Source organism: Trichechus manatus, unplaced genomic scaffold (genome assembly GCF_000243295.1).
Source record: "Trichechus manatus latirostris isolate Lorelei unplaced genomic scaffold, TriManLat1.0 scaffold00022, whole genome shotgun sequence".
Classification (NCBI taxonomy): Eukaryota; Metazoa; Chordata; class Mammalia; order Sirenia; family Trichechidae; genus Trichechus; species Trichechus manatus.
Genome location: NW_004443958.1, coordinates 625,932 through 648,703, shown reverse-complemented (window position 1 = coordinate 648,703; position 22,772 = coordinate 625,932). Strand labels below are relative to the sequence as shown.

The window sequence follows — 22,772 nt, the reverse complement described above, 5'->3', positions numbered from 1 at the left end:
CTCAATGAATTTAGGTGTCCTATATTTTGAAGGGCCTGTGAATTTTGCTCTGCTAGATTTCAAGATTCAAAGGTGCTGTAAACAGGTTCAAACCAACACTATATCCAGTCTAGGATACTTATGCAAATGACCCATATACCTAAACTTACCAGTCCTTTAGAAAAAATAACTGTGTCAAGTCAGCCAATATTAACGATTAGCCACTTCACTTTTTTTTTTTTCCTGGGAAAAATTAATATTATTGATTCAAATAATCTGTTTCTTGAAAGATTATAATATTGACAATTGAAAAGTTAAAAGAACAAAGATTCAGATTTGTGATTGAATTACTATTCACAAATCAAAATAGAAGGAGCTATATAATGAAAAGAAGCCCTGGTGGTGTAGTGGTTAAGAGCTTGGCTGCTAATCAAAAGGTCAGCAGTTTGAATCCACCAGCTGCTCCTTGGAAACCCTATGGGGGAGTTCTCCTCTGTCCTTATACGGTCGCTGTGAGTCTAATTGACTCGACAGCAGTGGGTTTATATGATGAAAATTTTCCCAGTTTTTGTTGCCTTCCTTCATATCTCCCCACCCTTTACATTAAACAAGCAAACAAACAACAACGACAACAAAAAACAAACTTTTAAACATTGTCTCCACATGGTAAACTTATAAATACAGCAGAATGTCTTCCTTATGGCCTGAGGATTGAATTTTAAATTAACCTACAGGACTATATATTAAAGGTCCCTAGATGTTATATGTTATATTAGACATCCAGTTTAATACTTCTGTAATTCAAGAGGTTCTTCATTGAATTCATCTGTCTGTGGTAGTGTTGACATTTACACACACACACACACACACACACACACACACACACACACACACACACTCTATACTATGTAAAATATTAAACATTTCATGTGGGATTGCCCTACCTTACTATGACCTTTGTGTGTATAAAAAGTTTTTGTTTAGAATAATTTGGTAGGTTTTTTTGTTGTGATAGTACAACCATATCCTCCATGCAGCAGTTGATATGGCCTGGATTGCTATAACAATTCAAAAGAAGCTTGAACAACATCTTATTAATTCACTATCAAATTTTATTTCATCAAATAAAATTGTTCCATGTGGAACCCAAATTACCCAACCCTACTTTATAACAAGGAAAGGCTATTTAGATTGGAATACATAGTATATCATATTATTATTGATCATATCATTAAATAATTTTTTAAAAATATGTGACAATAGAACATGTATTTAGTCCATATTTTTTATTTGTAAACTTTAGAGCATTATATTTGAAGGATTAATACATTTGTCAATCTATCATAATTAAACTCATATTTTAATTAAATGCATGTATATAGAGTTAAGTACATGATTTTTGTATTTCCTGTTTTAGCTAACCATAAATTTTGTATTAGGAGTTACACTGTGAAGGTTATTGAAATTGAGTTATTATATTTGTATAGTTCATACATGTATCACCCGGATAGCTATCACCAGTTATTATCCTTCAATATTCACATAAAAATGCTGGAGCCCCATCCTACATACAGTGGGATATCTAGATGCTCCCTAAATTTTTAGGGAATTTCTGAAGGTGTTTTTTTTTCACTTATAGCTCTGAATTCCTGTTCCCAAAATTATCCCACTGTGAGATACTGACTCTGCTGCCCTCTGTCAACATTACTCTGCTCCCTACTCAATTGTATGTCTTCCTTCATTCTCATGAAAATAGTAATACTAGAGATAACCAAAGAGGGCTATTACACAGTTTAGAATAATTTAAGACTGAACAAGCCTTGGTAGTCCTAAAATTTCTTGGTAATCTCTATCACAGGAACGATTGCCTGTATTTTTCTGGCCCCCTTTCATCCCAAATCCATCTCCATTTCTAATCATCTCTGTATCCAGGAGGTAGAAGTTGGGATGGATCTTGCCCTTCTTTCTAAGTATGCTAATTACATTTTTTCCCAAAATAAAAGAACAATGTTCTTTTTTAAAAAGATTTAAATCCCCCCCTTCAGCTGACTCAGACGGAAGTCAACTTTTAAAATAACATCTTTTGATACACTTTCATTCGATTTTAAAATACTATATAAGCATGGAATAATATTAATAACAAGTTAGTTTATTCTTTATTAACACAGACTGTATATTTGTGTTCAAAAGAGTCCTCTGGTTTGCTAATGAGAATAGTTAATCATCTTTAAGTAAAGAAATAAACATGTCGTATCTTTAAGCCCAAAGTAAGGTATGCAGAGTTGCCCACTGGAGAAGTAGTTTGATTGCAAACTAATGCCTACAGTTCAGAGCATTCACACACTGTAGCTTTTAATCTGGAGCTTTTATTGGAAGGCATGTTTTTCTCTGTCCAAAGTTCTTAACATGTGTGTTCTATCCCTCTGAACAGGCAGTTACATGAGCCTCTTTGCTGCTCCGCACAGTGCGTGCCTATCTTGTATAGACACCTTTAGGATTCTCCAAAGTGAATTAATTTACGCTATACAATTTACCCTGGTGGCATAGTGGTTAAGATCTATGGCTGCTAACCAAAAGGTCAGCAGTTTGAATCCACCAGGCACTCCTTGAAAACTATGGGGCAGTTCTACTCTGTCCTATGGGGTCGCTATGAGTTGGAAGCGACTCAATGAAAACAGGTTTATACAGTTTATAAGTCAGAGCATCCTAAATTTACCTTCCTGGTAAAAATCTTTCCAGACACTTTATAAGATTTAATACTAGTCAAACAGACAAAAATCTAATTTAATTTCTTTATAATCACTTAACACATTTTACCCTGCCACTTTCTTATTCTCTTAGCTGTTTACTGAGACACCAATCTTTTAATTTAGGCTGGAAGCAAGGAAGTCAGATTGAGAAGTGATTTTTAATGTTAGGGTTTCTGCACAGGAACAATAAACAGTCCTGTAGGTGATCCAGAACAGGCTTGGAGGGGAGGAATCATTGTCCAAATGTTTCAGCTCCTCCCCTTGAGCATCACTGACCAGAACTTGTCAACTGTGCTGCTTTCCTTAATCCCTTAATTACCCACTTGAGTGAATTACACACTTCATAAATTCCTCACCTTCATGATACCAATCATTTTTCAACTATTCCTTATTTATTAGCCCAAACACTAGAAAAATCAGGAGTTAGAGTACTTTAAGACTTCATTGATTGTATTTTCACTATTTTAGAATAAACAGGGCACAAAATATCAATGTATTTATTCTGGATCATACTTTATATGGCTGAAAAAAATAAAGTCCTGAATCATTTCAAATGTTCTAAACTAAAATTTTTTGGGGGGGCTTGAGTCTTTCATCTGCCTTTCTGCCACATACACACACACACACACACTCTCTCACACACACTCTCTCAATAAAATCTTGAGTTACAGCTATTCAAAGGAAAAAAAATTAAATAGCTTCTTCCATTTTTTTACCCAAAAAACCCATTAAGGGTGTGAGATTTTACTTTAGGGTGCTCCGTATTTCATGTGTTTTGTCAGAAAACTGGTTCTTTTAAGATAATCCACATCTTGAATAGGTCAGGAGTAGCCCAGTAGCAAAGGGATGAGCAAGGTACCTCAGGTTAAAAAATAAATGAAAATTTTTGGATAGGGGCATAAAATAGTCACTTTAAAATCAGATATATATGGCTCTACCTGTATAGGTTTAGGAACTTTATATAATAATGTCTTGGTGTTTTATTTTCCTCTTAAGGTTGTTGTAAGAAACAAGGTATTATCTGTGAAGTATCTAACATATAGTAGATCCTTTCTTAAAAAAAAACTAATTCCTTTCTGACTTCAAGCTGAACCCTCGTAAGGACACTGGTTCCCAACTCTTTAATACTTCCTCTCATTCTGAGAATATTTTTGTGTAAGTTGGTTCCAGATAATTAATTTAACTGATTACAGAATTATGCCGCTTACTTTCCACTACTCATGAAGAACTATTAACTTGCTTTAAAATGATTTTTTTTAATCAGAGAATCCAATTAGAATGGTGGCATAGCAATTTTGTGGTTTATTTCTATATTCTCAAATGTAGCAATTAATTACCTTTAATCTACAGAAAAAATGCAAATAACATTATTATAATTAACATATATTCAACAAATATATTAGCATTAGTTGATTTGATATTGTTCCCTATAGCAGCTTAAGTCAATGAAATTTTATTAAATATAATTTCCTATTAAATACAAAACAAAATAAGTATAACAAAATAAGTACAACACCAATAAACACTTGTGGTTTTTGAACTGTTTAACTCTTCTTAACATAGCCAAACATTTAACAAGTCTTACTCTAAGATCTAAAGAAGAATTTTTTTGTTTTTTCTTCATAATTCCTAAATTTTCTCAATATCTAACTCAATATTTTCAAGCATCTTAAGCTCGTCTTTCTATTTCTTTTTCTGTCCTCAACTCCCTAGTCTATCAGTATCAGTTCTTCCAGAGAGCATGTTTTTCTTTCTTTTTAAATTAATGAAGACTATTTCAATTTGGTTTCAGAACAGGTTTGGATTACACCAAGAATGTTTTTAAAAAGAGAACAAAAATTGAATCAAATTAGATCCAATTTCATTTTTAATATCATCTAGTGGTTCTACAATATTCGTTTATCATAACCAATACATTTAATGTCATAAACAAATGAACACTAGATTGAGACAATTCATGAGAAATTTATACAACTATCTGAAAACACAAAATGACAGACATTCAAATTATTGTGTGCCTCTATCTCATTTCCCTCATTATTATAATGTATTTTTATAGTTCCTAAGGGCAAATCTGTGAGATTTTCTTTTTAAAATTCACTCCCACTGAACAGTGTTCTCTGTATCAATGTTTAATCTCGCTATTCTATTAAGAATTAAGTCTCTTTATGTTTCAGTTCAACGTAATCTCTGACTCTTCGATGCATTTTAATTTGGTTGTTGTCAGATGACTAGCTATCAAAGTGAAACTCCAATTTCAGTACTCAGAATAGACTGACTATGAAGTAACCAAATAACGGATTCACAATGTATAACTGCCTCATTATTTATTTAAAGGATGTAATGTGTTCCAATGTATTTCCTCCTTTACATTATATTATTGTAAAAGTTACTTTAGATGAATGCTATCTATTCTAGGTTGCAAAACTAGAAGTAAGCTAAATTTACAAAAAGAATTTAATAAGTATGTTGCTTAGCGGAATATAACAGATATAACGAATTTAAAAAATATTTCAATTGCACTAATTAAATGATATTATACACTTAATTTTGACTACTATGTATCATGTTGGTAATTATATCACAGATTTTATAAAATAGAGTTCCTTACTTTTTTATTATCCATTCATTTAGTTCTAGATATTTGTTTTGATCAGGTTTTGAGTTTTATTTGTTTTGTGGGGTTTTTTTGTTTGTTTTTTGAGGAATAATGTGGTTTAAGCTTATAGTATATACTGGAAAAGACTTATAAGTGTAATAATGAAAGTGACTGAAAATTTATGGACTTTACAACTGAAAATTATTTTTAAAAGTATACTGGAGACAGCTAGAGAAATAACATACTAAAAATATATTGAAAGATGCCTTTTAAAAAGGTGAAAATGCATTATTAACACTGAAGTATCCAAATATATTGAGTGCTTTTTTTAAAGTTGGTAACTACCCTAGAAAAAACAAAGATATTTTTGTCTTAAAATACATTCATTCTTTCATTTATTCAATTAATATTTATTGAAAGCCTGTTACATGCAAAGCATTGACAAAACATACCCTACCCTACTTCATGGAGTTTATATACTCTTTGGGAAGATATTTGTCAACCAAGAAAACACAACTGTGATGAGTGTCACAAAAGGCAAAGTAAATTGTGGCAGTATAGTAGGGAAACTAACCTACACTGTGAGGTCAGAGAAGGTCTTCCTGGGGAAATATTTGAACTGAAAACTGAAAGACGTGTAGGAAAATCTTGGTGAAGTTAGGAGAATTTCCCAGCTTTCAGGATCTTCCTGGGCAAGGGAATAAGATGCTCAGTTATTTGTTTGCATAGTTAAAATCTCTAATCCAGACTCAGAATTCAGTATAACCTTGAAGTATAAGGAAAGAATACAAAATGCTATTTTTCAATATATATCTTGTTTACATTAAAAGTAGCTCTGTGATGATTGCATTTTATGAAATAACTGTATCTTTAAAAAATTGACAACAGCAGTAGCAATGTTGTGTTATTGTCATTGTGTGCCATTGAGTCAATTCTGACTCATAGCCACACTATAGAACAGAGTAGAACTGTCCCATAGGGTTTCCTAGGCTATAATGTTTACAGGAAGAGAATATTAGGTCTTTTCTCCCATAGAGCCACTGGTGGGTTTGAACTACCTACCTTTCAGTTAGCAGCCGAGTACTTAACCGTTGTCCCACCAGGGCCCCTTAACAGCAGCAATAACAACCAAAAATTGTAACGATAAAATCAGTCACCACAGCATAGTGTTAACAGTCAGCAAGACTTGAGTTTGAGGTCTAATTTAATACTGTTTAAGTTCTTTAGGCATCAATTTTCTTATCTGCAAAGTGGGTGTATAATAGATCTATTTTATAGGGTTAGTATAAAGATTAAATAAACTAATATGTATAAGGCATTTAGCAGAGTTTCAGGCACTTAGTAAACTTTAATTACAACACCATATCATTATTACCTACTTATAATTAAAATTTCTCTTTTTAAATACAAACTATATAAATTTTAATGCCCTATTTTGAGTATTTGTCAAAAAAGAAAACCCTATAAAAAGCAGAGATAAGGATTGAAATATATCTGCTTTTAAGATGAGGACCTGGTTATGTGAATAAAATATATGTGTAAATCACAGTTTTCCATAAAAAATGAGAAAGGAAAAAAAAAAAATTAGGTGACTCCAAAAACACGTTTGGTTAACGTAAATACCATTTAGTAAGGATAATCTGGAACATTTGAAAGAAATCTTTCTTATGAAAAACAAGTGTATACACATAGCTTTAAATAATAATTTTCTATAGGAATAAGAGCTTGTAAGTTTGGTATTTACAAATGATGGGGTCTTAAATGGTGTCATGGATATTAGATCAGTGAAAGAAAAATTATAAAATACAATGGTAAAAATTTAGATGGCAATATAAGTAGCAATTTAAAGCATTACTTTCTTATATAGTGTTACGCTAATAAATATATTTTCATGTGTCTCTGAAACTTAGATTTCAGACTGAATTGAATTATGATGTTCTGGAAGTTCATGATGGACCAAATCTTCTGTCACCCTTGCTTGGATCTTACAATGGCACGCAAGTGCCCCAGTTTCTATTTAGTAGCAGTAATTTTATATACCTTCTATTTACAACAGACAACAGCCGTTCTAATAATGGTTTCAAGATTCATTATGAAAGTAAGTAATGCCCAGTTTTCTTTGATTTCCCCATCTGTTTTTTCCTATATTTGATATTACCGTCATATCAATAAAAGAACTAGTAGCTTTATTTTTTTTAAAAAGAATCAGAGCTTTCCTTGATGTATGAGACTGCTAATGGTTTGAAAGGTGTGTGCTGTATTAAATTCTGCATAAATTTTCCAACAATATCTACCTAATACCATTATGAAAGGAAATAATAACAAAATGTCAGTGGTATCAAATAACAATTTTTCAAAATGAGTTCATATACTCATTATTTGTGTACAGTTCTAAAAAATAGACAAAAGGCAGTCAATGTCAGTCTAAGACTTATGTATGAACAATGATATATTCTTTTAGTATTTGTTTCATAAATTCAATCATTATTTATATTTTACTCATCAAATTAAAGACATTTTCCATTGAAAATATTCGATTGTATTATTTTGTATAAAAACTTAAAAATTACATTAACATTAGAAATAAAAAAGGCATATATAGTCAAATCTGATTAGCAAAACTAGTCAAAGACTATTACAACCAAAAACCAAACTCATTGCTCTTGAGTCGATTTCGACTAATAGCGACCCTATAGGACTGAGTAGAACTGCCCCATAAGGTTTCCAAGGTGCCTCTGGTGGATTTGAACTGTTGACCTTTTGGTTAGCAGCCGTAGCTCTTAATCACTGCACCACCGGGGCTCCAAGTTATAATTCGCAGTGTTGGAATCAGCTTATAATAATCTCATGTAAAAGATTATATTTTGTTTAAAAAGTATAAAGTATTTCAGATTTATAAAAAAATGTTGTTTGATGCTGGTACATACATAGAATCAAAACTCATTTTTATTTATAACCATCTTATATATTTATATGTGTGTGGATATACTGCATATTGTGTATGAGTAAGTATATACATATAGAAACTCACATATGCACACATTTTCATATGGAAATACATTGTCATATACCTTTGATGAAAAACAATTTTTGTGAATGAACATAAAAGCAAACATCAGAGGATTATTGCAAGAAATTTATCTTTATATCAAATGCAGATATATAGATATTATGCACCTACTTGTCACTTATTGACTATCTCATTATCCAATATTTCATATTTATGACAATAGTAAAAAATTTACTATCTATTTTGTGCATTAACAATGTATGTATGGCAGTAATGAATGCCAAGGTGCAAGATGAGACGCTGGCTGCAATTGCTAAGGTTATGTGTCAACTTGGCTGAGCCATAATTTTCAGTGGTTTGCAGTATGTAATGATGTAATTTAGCAATTATGTGATGATGTACTCATCTTCTACTTTGTGATCTGATGTGGTCATCCTCCATTTTTGCATAATACCAATTTTTGTGTAACGATCTGGTCTTTAGAACCTAACCATGTCGATAAGTGAGGAATGGGTATATTATTTCTATATATATTCCATTCTATCCTCACTGCCACTCACCTCACACACACACAGAAGAAAACCTTTCTGCATTTGAAGTTTACCACTTTATGTTCTCTATTGAGTGTTTCTTGTCAGCAAATATGTTTAATGGACTTACGGGTTTTTAAAACAGTAATCAATGTATATTCATTGCTTTTTTTCATTATTCTTATCCACAGTATTGTTTGATTACATTACCTTTTCTTGTTTAGATCACTATGACAAGGAAGTATACTTCCTAAATATTATTGTAAAACTCGACAAGCAGATTTGCACATACTTGGTAATTCCAATGAACTGGAAGACCTTAATTGATATCTTTAGTTTAACATGTATTTGTGAAAGCTGAGTTGCAGTGAGTCATTTTTTGAAATTCATTTTGAAATTAATTAGAATTCCTACCAGCAGTTAATTTGTATCAATATAGTACAAAGGTAGTGTAGTTCACTGCCCAGTAAATCACATTCAATACAGCTCATTGTCTATTATCTCTATCACGTGCCAAACACAGGGCTGTTGTTTTAAGGATTAAATGAAGCTATGCATGCAAAGTGTCAGCGTCAGGGTTGACATGCAGTAATCTGTCAATAAATGATAGCTCTTATGTTTTTTCCTACAAAAAACTAATCAAATGAGGAACAAAAATGAGATACCTTCAGTAAGCAAGTCTGTCACCTGGTTGACATATTCCAGGTTATTATAGAGGGCTAGTGCATAAAAAGACAAGTGGAACTTAAGAGCTGAGAGAGCCTGGTGTTGCTCAGAGACACACCTGATACTGCTTTTGCTCAAATCTGGCCAGGAGGCAATAACCTTCTATTTAAATTAGTTTACAGGAGATCTATTTCTCTCATTTTTATTCTATTAATCTTGTGACTTATTTACTATTGTGAGATAATCTCCCATCCTTTCTTATTGGGGAAACAAACCAAAATTCTCTCCTGTCAGTAGTCTCTAAGTTTTCCAAGCAGAAGGTAACCAAACTGTATTATTTTATTATTTTGTTGTTGTTGTTGAGAATATACACAGCAAAACATCTAATAAGTCAACAATTTCTACATGTTCAGTTTAGTGACATTGATCATATTCTTTGAGTTGTATAACCATTCTCACCCTACTTTTCTGAGTTGTTCCTCCCCCATTAAAATAAACTTACTGCACCCTAAGATTCCTTTCTAATCTTGTGAGTTGCTGTTGTCAGTTTGATCACATATAGATAGTTCTTACAAGAGCATAATGCCCAAGGCAAACATTTTTACTAGTTAAGCTAAATTATTATTTGGTTTTGAGAAGACTTCAGGGGACAATTTTGGTTTAAGGTTTAAAGATTATCTCAGGACAATAGTTTCAAGGGTTCACCCAGCCTCCATGACTCCAGGAAGTCTGGAGCCCATGAGAATTTGAAATTCTGTTCTGCATTTTCCCACTTTTCATCAGTATTTTTCTATTGAATTTTTGATCAAAGTGTTTAGGAATGGTAGTCGGGGACCATCCAGTTCTGGTCTCATGGCAAATGTGGCAGTTGTTCATGGAGGAAAAAAGCCACACATTCCATCTCCTCCCCTTGTTCCTAACTCTTCTTCTTAGTTGATTGTGCAGTTCCTGGGGTCCTAAAATTTTGCAAGCAGCCATCCAAGGTACAATAATTGGCTTCTGTTTGCCTGGACCAAAATGTCTTTTTAAATGAACCATTCACAAACCTCAAAATCAGTAGATTACTTATTAAAACATTAAAAATGTATTTGGCATTTAATGAATTTCTATTTTTGTTAATTACATACATTAAAAGAAAAACAATTGTCTCCAATGGAAATGCTATTGGAAGGGTTTCTTGCAATGCCACCATTGCGTGTACTCCAAGTTACCATTTTTTTCCCTTTCCCAGGGCAATTTTTAACCCTGCTCTCCATTCCTCTTGGGCCCTGGTGGCTCAGTGGTTATGAGCTCAGCTGCTAACCAAAAGGTCAGCAGTTTGAATTCACCAGCCACTCCCTGGGTGCCTTATGGGGGCGATTCTAGTCTATCCTGTAGGGTTGCTATGAAATGGAAACGACTCGACGGCAACAGGTTTGGTTTGGTTTCCATTCGTTTGAAAATAGGGAGATTGCAGAGAGGTTACTATAAAGCTATTAATAGTTTTCAAAAAACATTAAAAATAGCAACAACAACAATATAGTGTAGAATTTAAGAAAATAAACCTTTTTTTGTTTCAGTATTTTTTTTTCCTTTTAAGAACAATCACTCTATAAATTATATTGTATTGTTTGAAATCTTCTTAGATATCTAAGTATTATGTAAAACATTAAAATTATAAATGAATACAGAACAAACCCATGGACACAAATATCCATCTCCAAAGATGTATTTTTTTCTTACACATGTATGGATACATTTCTCTTTTCTAATTATGGAAAATGGTTGACATCTAAAACAATGTACAGCTTAAAGAGTAGTTGTTATACTTAAGGTCAGTATACATGGAGTCAGGGTGGAGAAACCAAAACTTAAAATGTTCAAATATTTTAATTAATGGAATAAGTAAGTAAGCAGAAAGCTTATTTTGAGATTCCATTTTTTAAAAAAACAAGTTCTAGAAACTAATGAGAAAATGGGCATGCCATGTGACAGAATGCCAACATGGACTTTTGCAGATTTTGTACACTGTTAAAATTTAAGAATCTTGTAAAATTACTTATTACCAATTACTAGGTAAGTTTTAATACCAACTTTTTGTTAATAAATCCTATTGATATTTGGCTACCATGATCTTTCTAATTTTCTCAATATTGCTACATTTTTATTGCCTTCAGTTATTTGCTTGTGAATCAATTAGGAAATATGTCTTTAGAATTTATTCTGTGACTGTTGAAGCTACACAGCATGGTGATAGAAATCGAAGAAATGTATTATTTTATGTCTCTATCAGTTTAGGAGAAAAGGACAAATGAAATTATTAATCCTATGCTATTCATTGACCTTTACTCTGGGTAATATGAAAACATTTAAAAACACTTTTGGATAATGAAATTTTCATGATTTTGCTTTGACCATAAGTTACATTGCATATGACTTCTTCAAACCCCTATTTCTTTTAGTGCATAAAATTTCACTACATTATAAGAGTTTTGGGTAATGAAAAGTTATATGTGAGCTGGAACATTTGAAGAAGACCAAGGCCTGAAGAAGGGTCTGAGTTTGTTGGTGAAAATAGAGAAGATTGCATAGGTTAAGGTGACAACTGAGGGTATTTGTGAAGAGAAAGAAATCAACGTACATAGCAGCATAAAACCTGTAATTAGAATAATGCATTAGAAAGGTAGTGAGGAGACTTACCTGACTGGAATAAAGAATGATCATTGGAGGTAATAGTTAAGAATAGTAGAGTCCAATTTGGGAGTCTTGAATTTCAAGGTGATAACATTGAACTTGGTGTCATCAGCAGTAGGATATATAAGCAATGAAATAACATGCTTTATGGATTTATACGGCAAAAATTGTATATAGAATAGATTAGAGGTGAAAAAATATGGAAAGGCCAGATATTATTGTTTTATAGACTTGAAATAATGAAGGCCATAAATAACGTAAGGGAAGTAGTAAATGATATTATACTTTTCTATACAGAGTGTAGATTTCAGATATATTTTGTGGGAAAAAAAAGAATGACAGAGAGTCAAAGATGGATGAGGGTTCAAAGTCTTGGGTGCCAAAAAATAATGGTCACATTGACTAAAAAGAGGAATCTTGTAGGTAAAAGTAGCTATGATGAAGATAAAATGTTCTCTGTTATATTTTCCTTTCTCACCCAAAGCAACAAATCAAATGCTGTATAATAACCCATTGCCTTCAAGATAGAACAGAACTGCCCCAAGGAGCGGCTGGTAGATTTGAACTGCCAACCTTTCAGTTTGCAGCCCAGCTCTTAACCACTGCACCACCAGTGCTCCAAATGCTATATATAAATGTTTATATATGTACATATATGACATATATATATAACACATGAGAAAATATTTATTTGTATTAGCTACCTAATTTTTTTAAAAAAAGCTGAACAAAATACTAAACAAAAAATAGATATTTAATTTTAAATAGGCAAATTGTACATTTTTAAGTACTGGCAGTCCCCAGGTTACGAACAAGATTCATTCCTAAATATGTCTTTAAGTCGAATTTGTAGGTAAGTTGGAACAGGTGCATGCAGTTCTTATTAGCCTTACTTTAGTTCTCTGTGGGTTGGAATTGACTCAGTGGCAATGGGTTTGGTTTTTGGGTTAGTCCAAGAAGAGGCTCTAAGCCTTTTCAATGATTTAAAAGCTGCAGGTGCAACAGGTGAAGGTGATTGTGATGAAGAATTTGTTGGGAGGAGAGGTTGTGTCAGTGGTTTCAAAGCGAGGACAGACTTACATAGCATTAAAGGGCAAGTAGGAGTTGTTTGTAAGTGGGACGTTCCTAACCCGGGGACTGTCTGGACATATAAAACTTCTATTTTTTTTTTTTTGTATTTTGTTTAGCTTCTTTTTGAAATTAGGTAGCTGGTACAAATAAATATTTTCTCATATGAATGTGTTTTTAAAATAATTATACAACTTTGAAGATACTAATTACTATATTTTTAAAATATAGAGTTTATTCATTATTTAAATTTTCCATTTAGGAAAAATAAGATAATTGTTTATTATACCTTATATCAGCAGTTCTCACCTTATACGTGTATCAGCACATAACTGGGGCAATTTTGTGACAGGGGACCTTTGGCAATATCTAGAGACATTGTTGGTTGTCACACTAGAGACTGCTACTGGCATCTAGTGGGTGCAGGCCAGGGATGCAGTAAACATCCTACAATACACAAGAAAAGCTTCCCACAAAAAAGAAATATCTAGTCTGAAATGCCGAGTATGAGAAACCGTACTTTAGGGAAAAATCAGCGTCATGTTATTAGGGGGAATGCTAAGGATTGTAAATCACAAGGAAGATTATCACTGAGAGAAACCAAAGTACACTACAGACTATTGAAAACTCAGACAAGCAGGTACCAGAGCAATTGGACTATTTTACTTAGAAAATACTGGTGTAATTAGAAGGGTACATAGAAAGGTACTGAAATATGCTTTTTTTAAAAAAAATTTCTATTAAAATTATGAACTTCCAATTTAAAAATTGTTTTAAAATTTTAAAAACATTATAAATATTAAGTATATTATTGAACACTGTTACACATAAATTATTATACTTTGAGTATAATATTGGTTATGGTCAAGGAATCAAGTGTTTCCTAAACAATAAAATAGAGTTTTAATGATAAAACTAATTTCATAAGATCCTTTTAATGTTTAAGTGAGGCCATGTTTATAAAATATTTATAACTGTGCCTGTAATATAATAACATTTATTACTTTGTTTAAAATAATTTTTAAAAAGGAAGCTAACAATACAAAATACATTAGATAATTATACATTTTCATTAGGTCTTATGTAATTAAATGGCTGAATTTGACCCTTGTTGGTAGGAAATGTCAAAAAAAACCTTTTCAAATACATTGCTGATTTTTTTTTTTAAATGACACTATGAGTACATAAACAATTGCTAAATCATCACTAGCAATCATTTGAAGAAATAGGAATCCTTTTCAGCAATTCTAATTACCCTCAAGCTTACTCTGTGTTGTATTTCCTTTGTTTCCCAGGTGTTACAGTGAACACTTATTCTTGCTTGGACCCTGGCATACCAGTACATGGCCGTCGCTATGGCCATGATTTCTCCATTGGTTCTACTGTTTCATTTAGTTGTGATCCAGGATACAGACTGAGCCATGAAGAGCCCCTTCTTTGTGAAAAAAACCACTGGTGGAGTCATCCACTCCCAACTTGTGATGGTAAGAACTCATTCAATATGCAAAACATGCTGATTTATAAACAAAAAATGAAATTGCCATAGTCTTTATAAAATGTTGTTCAACATAACTATAAATGTTTCATACTTTTTAAAGAATATCTTGAATTTTGGCAACTTTATGTTATCAAACCAATAATAAAATAGAGTATTGATAACTGATAACAATGATAAATATAGTCTTTAAATATATTGATATAGCCATTTTAAATACGTATTGTGTATTTGAACCCTTTGACAAAATTAAGTGAAAACGCCAGGTTGGTCTGAGATGAATGCATCGAAGTAACAGGGCATTTGCCTCCTTCCTGGAAGGCATCATCTGCTATTCCAAATGGCAGATGAGTCTATCCCCCAAAATTTCTACTTAGCTATAAAACATCATGGCAATTTATCCAGACTGCCTGTGGTTCCTGGTTATAATAACTCATATACTAATGTCCTTGCTACTTCTTTGTTTCAAGGAGAATAAATCAGAAAGGATTTATTTGCCAGGAAACACATAGAAATACAGTGGAAGGAACTACTTCCCCTGAGATTGGGATGTGCTTTCTTACTTACTCTGCCAAAAAGCACATATAATGTAAACCTATGCGTAATTTAATTTTTAGCTTTAATGTCTGTTAAAGCACTATTTCCAGCTTCTATACGTCTTGTTTTCAAGGCCTATGCGCACATCCACTACTACACTGCCTCCCATCTGCTTTCTCCACAATACTAAAATTCTTTAAAATGCAAGCACAATGCTAGACTTGTTTCTCTTTCCTCAGTAATGACACATATTTATTTTAAAGATTTTCTTTAAAAATAAATATAGCTGTTTAAATAGTTTATGGATACTCTGAAATACTTGGAATGTAGTTCATGTAGTAAAGATCATTACTCTTTTCTGCTCTCAGTTATCTCATATGAAAGGAGTACTTTGAATTCAATTCTGTTTGCTGTGTACTTAAGTTTATGAATAAAAAATGATCCTTTATACATTCATCATCTTTTACTGTTGACTAAGGATCCTTGAACCTCAAGTCAGAAATGGTTCAGTTACTATTTTGTACTATTCAGTAAATTTGATACCTTATCTTTCAACTTTCACTTCTTATTGGGTCTCTTTGTTTCCCTTCTTGATCCCTTTAGTCTACTTTCCACAGACCAGCCAAAGTAAACCTTTTATAGCTTATGGCAGAACCTTTCTCAGAACATTAGTTCTTTTTCCATTCCAGGCAGAATGAAATCCAAAGATGTAACCTAACAGTCCCCAGGTCATCTGGGTCCTGCCTGCTTCCCACACCTCATCTCTCATCAATCTCCCACTCATTCATGCCACTCCATTCCAGCTACATGCATCTCCTTGCTGCTTCTCAAAGATGAGACATAACACCTCCTAAAATCCTCTCACCCCTGCACCTTCTTCCTTCTTCCTGAAACATTAGTCTCCCATATAGTCACATGACTAACTTGCTAATTTCATTTGCTGGTCACTTAAGCACCATCTCATTGTTTACTCTATACAAAATAGTAATCCCGACCTGGTGGTGCAGTGGTTAAGAGCTCGACTGACTGCTAACCAAAAGGTTGGCAGTTTGAGTCCACCGCTGCTCCTTGGAAACCCTATGGGGAAGTTCTACTCTTTCCTATAGGGTCGCTATGTGTCAGAATCAACTCGATAGCAGTGGATTGTTTTTTTGGTTTGGCCATGCAACTTATACTTCTATTCATGATATTTGCCATTCTGATGTTATCTTTGAGTATTTGTTTGTTGTCTGTTTTCCTACCAGAATGTAAGCTCCATGTGACACAGACTTTCTTATGTTCAGTGTTGTATCCTTAATGTGAAGAACAGTTCCTGTCAGATAGAAGGTGCTCAATAAATCTTGGTTGAATGAATAAATAAAATGAATGAAATGAATGAACTATATATTCCAGCCTTAGGGGAACACTCACTATATTGTGATTTTGGATATATACTTTCTGCATTTTGCTTTCGTTAGTTAATGTTGCTCCTTCTTCCTGGAATATCCTAGCCCTTCCCTCAACTACGCTTACCAAAATCCTAGACAATCTTTAAAGGCCAGTGACTGGATTATGTCTTCCTTGGACAAAATAACTGGGTGTGCTCTCTACTTTTCCTAGACCCCATAGTTCTATACTTGAATATTTCTTACAGCAATTTTTGCTATCTCAAAACCATCTGTTGGTTAAAAATAAGCAAACAAAAAATGGTGATGGGATTTGTAGTAGGTGAATATGCCCATACTGTATTGCAATATTCAAATTATTTTGATGAATCCCAGGCTAGAAATTGTTGTTTTAGATACAGACAGGATAGCACTGCCTAGGTGTGTATCACTACCAAGGGCAAGGTGGAGTTTTATAGGTCTGGGAAATTATATTCAAAGGCTTAGCTTTTGAGGAAACATTGCAATTCCAAAACCCTAATGGATACTTGTCATTATTTGATAAGGCAGTGATAATGTATGGCAAAAATCAGAGAGAGAAAAAAAGTTACCAGCCAAGATTACTGAATGTCATATTTTGGCTGTCACTCTAACTTTGCCATGCCACTGGTCTTTTTCCTTAGGTGCTGCTTTTGTTTTTATTTGCCGTCATATAAAGTAACTAGTTTTTCATATATATTTTACCACTCCCTGAGTTCTTGCAGTATTTCAGGATTTCATTTGATACGCAATTTGTCTATTTACTATCTACAAGGACACACACAAACCTATTTTGTCTGTTACATAAGTGTCTGTATCCCTAAAGATATATAGCATCAATTAGTTGGAATAATTTGAGATTCCTTCAGAAGAGGACAAGACAGGAGATCCATGACATCCTTTTTAGACACCCTTGTTCTAATGAAGTTTACTATATGAATGGCCTATATATTGTCCAGAACTGACTTAGTTCTCAGCATTCCTTTTAAAGTAATTTCTTCTTGGAGTTTTACAGTAAATTTGAATTCCTTTTCCTATCTGAAGACAAAAACAAAATATCACATATAAAAACTCAAAACTCCCTTTTATCTTAATATTTTAGGACTCTCATAACTGATTCTAACAGGCTATTTCTGGTTTATTTTTACACTTTTCTTGTTATTATCGTAGGAAGGACCGTTGTCACATAAATATCCAGTATTTGAGTCCCCAAGTCTTAAGTTTGAAGACTCTTAGGGAAGCAAACATCAACAGATTGGGAGAATATTTAGTAAGGAACTGACTACTTATAAAATTAATCCAACACAAACAAACTTCCAAACATCTATCACTGCCTATTACATCAATTGTTCATGATTGTTCAAAAAGCCAACAATGTAAAGCAAATACAATTCAAAACATTTGAATGTAAAATGATCTCATTTAGAAAGTTTACTAGGTTGATGGAAATAATCAGGCTGATAATGATGGAAAACTGTTTCAATCACACACAAAACCATTAGCAGATAAGACTCTAAAAGAGATAAACCTATTAAAGGTAACAAAATTGTCAAGGATACTGACATGTTAGATGTTAGGTGCTTAAAAAGAGAGTGATTTGAAGATGAGAAGATTAAATGAATCTTTGAGAAAAAGATGACTCCCTAGAATAATTTTTATATAAATTGATCCCTTTTGGGGGTGCTACAAAATCAAACATAAGTGATGTATTTTTTTTGGTTGGAAAAATAATATATGACATAAAAAAAAAATCAATACTTGGTTCAAGAGCCTGCTTAAGAACGTGAACCCTGGCACAGACTGCACGTATTCTCTAAGTACTTGCTTTATCATATGTAAACTGTACTTTTCTCATAGGATGTTATGGGAGTTTATTGTGTTAATATATGTACAGTCTGAAGAATAGTGCTGGGCACACTGTAAGTTCAATGGGCTTGGTTTTGTTTTCTCTAAGAACTAGTAAATAGTCATAATTCTATCTTAAGTTTTAAAATAAAGTACATTTGTTTTCATGTTTTTAGTTTCATCTAGCAATTAAAAATCTACAAGTTTTCTGCACTACTTTCTAGAGAATTGTATTGTTAAATAAATTCCCCTCAAAGTGTTTGTCCAGTACTAGCTATTCTCAAATAATAAGAACCTCTACTGTGTCATAATAATGTACTCTATATTTTGCCATCCTGATTATAGTCAAAGTAACAGTATGAATTTTCATTAATAATATATTAGCTACTGGTCGATAACCCAGTTCTCTTAAATATTTTAATTTATATATTACTTAATGTCTTAATTTACTAGTGCAACCATAACAGAAATACCACAAGTGAGTGGCTTTAAAAAACAGGAATTTATTTTCTCACAGTTCTGGAGGCTGAAAGTCCAAATTAGGGTCTCAGCCACGTCGATTCCTTCCTTGTTAGTATTCCAGGATGTAACTTGGTTCCTTGGCATTCCTTGGCTTGTAGACAATCTTCATAGGGCATCTGTCTTCCCCTTTGCCTGAGTCTCTGTCTATTCTGGATTTTTTTATAGCTCAGAAGTGATTAGGTTTAGAATCCGGTCTGCACTTGTATGACCTCATTAACAGACGAAAGAAAAACCCTATTTGCAAACAGGGTCATATTTACAGCAAGAGGGAGGTTAGTAATTCAACCACATTGGGATGAGGGGGTATGTACAATTCAGTCCATATCATTAGCTTTAATTATTTACCCAAAGAATGGTCCCTTAGCTCCCACCTTCTACACAGTTGTGGTGGGATCAGCTTGACGACAGAAAATTCCTAAGGAAGTCTCCAAGTACAGGAGGTAGGATCCTTGACAAAGTAGCTTTATCCAAAGGAATCTTGGTGTATAGAAGAAAGTTCTCTCTACTCACTGTATACACACACACTCATATACACACATATCCACACACAGGGTCACATATGTGATGTAGTTTCTAAAAGTTTCTCTTTTTGATTATTTACCTGAATTTTGGTCTCTTAATTTTGATCCTTCTGTTCACTGAAAAGTTTTACTTTAGCTAAATGAGGTATAGTCCTTTCAGATAAACATTACAGGTTTTAATTCAGTGGAGCACTCTCACTCATCACATTTCACTCAACAAGTTCATACTGTGTTGCAATTTTTGACTATTTTGTCTGACTGTCAGGGTGAGGAGTAAAGTAAAATAGTATATTAGAAGTGAATGAAATAAGTAAGAAAAATGAATGAACATAAGAAAAAAAAGAGGCAGTCCTCTGTCTAGAAACAGATTGAATTACAAGGAAAATAAAAATAGGTCAACTTATCACCAGCATTATAAGCAAGATATAGTGGAAATGATTATTAGATGTGATCATCATTGTGGTGTGATTACATCATCATTGTGATGTGATTACATTGATTGCAAAAGCATAATATAGCTTTAGAAAAATGAAAGAAAATTGAAAAGTTCAGTAATACTACCAATGAAGGACCGTAATACTTTCAACAGGAGCTCATTTCGCCAAACCACACATACTAGGTAATATTTTGGTAATAAATGGGACTGGAAGCATAAGCTCACCTTGAAGGCAGGAAGCCTATAAGGCAACTCCAAAAGAGATACAGGTTAAGAACCTGGATGGAATAAAATAAGTAATAAAGGGAAGAGTGTTTTTATTTTTTACATAAATAACTCCAAGCCTATCTGCTTAAATACTTCTAGAAACTGCAGACATATTACTTATAGAAAGGTATGTAGGATAGCAGCCAGATTATCTCACTTCTTTTCCTAGTCAGCATTGCTACTAAGAAGAAATGTATGAGACAAGGACAAAACTGACTTTTCTGGTGTCCCCAGTAAGATGGGCAAAGATCAAGGCAGCCAAGGTGGCATGTTGCCTTCACGTTTCCTCCTGCCCTTGTCCATATCCAAGAGTGCTGGCCTCTCCAACGGGAATAAAACAAGGAGTGAACATATGCTCCCATTACAGTATAAAGTTTTACTTGGTCTCCTCTAATTTTTAATACTGGTAACATTGTCTGACATGCTGTAAGCACTGACGTTTGTTGAATGTTTTAACAGATATTATAAACTGTGATTTGTGAATATTGAGTTAAATTTTAGTTTATTTAATCTCATTTCATGAACATTTATTTATTTTGATTATCTTGCGATAGCTACTTACAAATCTGTACCTCCCCCAGTTCCTTTTAATTCATGGTAATTTCCGAGAAAATTGCAGAGTGCAAAAGCAGCGTTCACAACTTTACGAGTTACTTCACTTTTTTAAAAGGAATCCTATGAAGTATACAACATAACCCTTTAGAAATCTATAATTAACAATTTATTTCCCTAATGATTAATGAAAGGGGCTGCTAAACAATTAATTACTCATGTTTAATTTCCAACCAATTTATGCAAATTTTGCGGATACTTAGAAATGTATAAGATAAACACGTACTTCATATTCAAATGTGGAAAGTTGAGCTATATTCTTTTGAGACCAGTATTAATTCTCAGAGGCTATTAAATACCTCTTTTTCTTCTCTGGTGTTGCAATGGATAAAATGATTTCCTAGTTTTGGAAGAAGTCTTTACACACTGCTGTTATTACCAGGAAGTAGCATAGGCAAAAAGAATCAAACTCATCCTGTTTCAAGAGAGGAGATAAGAGATTTGTTCAGCCTCTGCCTCTCTAAACTGGGACTGATCATATGACTATTTCTTTGTATTCTCAGCATTATGTGGAGGAGATGTTAGAGGCCCTAGTGGAACAATCTTATCACCTGGCTACCCTGAATTTTATCCAAATTCTCTGAATTGTACATGGACTGTTGATGTAACTCATGGAAAAGGTAATATGACTTATGCAATGATAATTGGGCTATCTTCTGAATTTTCATTTCATCTATTTTTATTTCATTATGTCCTTTACAATGTCATTTTGCATGAGCAGAAACAGATCAGTACTAAAATATTCCATAAACAAAATTCAATTTGAGTAGATGCTGCAGAGGATTGTATTTACTTTTCTGTAGTATTATATGTTCATGTTTTTAGAAAAATGGTTCTATAAGACATATTTATTTTTTATATATTAATGGTATTTGGAATTTTCATATCAACAAAATATCAAATAGGATGGCTTTTGTCTCTGCATAGTGTTAAGAGGTTTATTTCAGAAGTTCAAAGGGGAATAAAAAGATGATATGAAATCCTGAGCCAATTGTAAAACAGACAGTACACTTCTTTTGAAAATGCTTATGTTTATTTACTACAATTTATTCCTCATATGAATTTATAACCACTCAAGAAAATACTTGTGTCTCTATTTCCCTAATACAGAACTGCAGATATATTTCACAGGATTGAACTGGAGTGTAAAATTACCCTCTGAATACAGTAGATGTTAATAAATGTCCCTTGATCAAATAGATGAAAAGCCCTGCAGTACTAAATAGATTCATTCATGCAATACATCAAGACTAATAAATTAGCAATGTAATTGATCAAGGTAACAACTTAACAATGGGAAAATAGCCATCCTAACATATCAAAACAAAAATAGATTATAATTATTTACCTGGAGGAGGTAGAGCTAAAATGGTGTTATAGATAGAAGCACCATGCCATCTCTCCATAGAAAAGACCCAAAAAACTAAGTAAAACAGAGACAAATGTCAATCGTGGAACCCTAAGCATCAAATGAAGAGATAAAGAACTCAACCAAGCACCAAATAGAATAAGACACTGCCAGATAACAGAGAGCGAGAAGAGATACAGAGTGGAGGTAACCTATCAGCTAACACGGCTCATATTCACCATCTTGGACTCCTCAAACCACTGAAATCTGTGGACAGGGAGTATGGGAAGGCAGCTCCCAGCAGGAGACAGAGCACTCAGTAACCAGCAATAAATCCCCCACCCTTCTTCCCCATGCTCAGCCTCCACTGCTTCCCAGTGGGCCACAGTTGCTTGGTCAGGTAGGCACCAGCTATGTGCTGCTTGGATTTGCCCTGCCCACACCAGATGGCTTCTTCAATGCCATTTTTTTGATACAGTTGGCTTTTTTTTTTTTTTTTTTTTTTTTTCGG

The 22,772-nt window shown here is 33.2% G+C and overlaps 1 protein-coding gene across 2 annotated transcripts in view; it reads left to right on the top strand.

The window, feature by feature from the left end:
• Window positions 1–22,772, top strand: part of CSMD3 (CUB and Sushi multiple domains 3) — a 1,379,111-nt gene that overhangs the window by 931,269 nt on the left and 425,070 nt on the right. For both annotated transcript variants that reach the window (XM_004372959.1, XM_004372958.1), the window contains 3 exons: window positions 7,239–7,426; window positions 14,571–14,759; window positions 21,417–21,533. In XM_004372959.1, coding sequence (XP_004373016.1) covers window positions 7,239–7,426; window positions 14,571–14,759; window positions 21,417–21,533 — 494 coding nt within the window. The remainder of the gene's footprint in view (window positions 1–7,238; window positions 7,427–14,570; window positions 14,760–21,416; window positions 21,534–22,772) is intronic.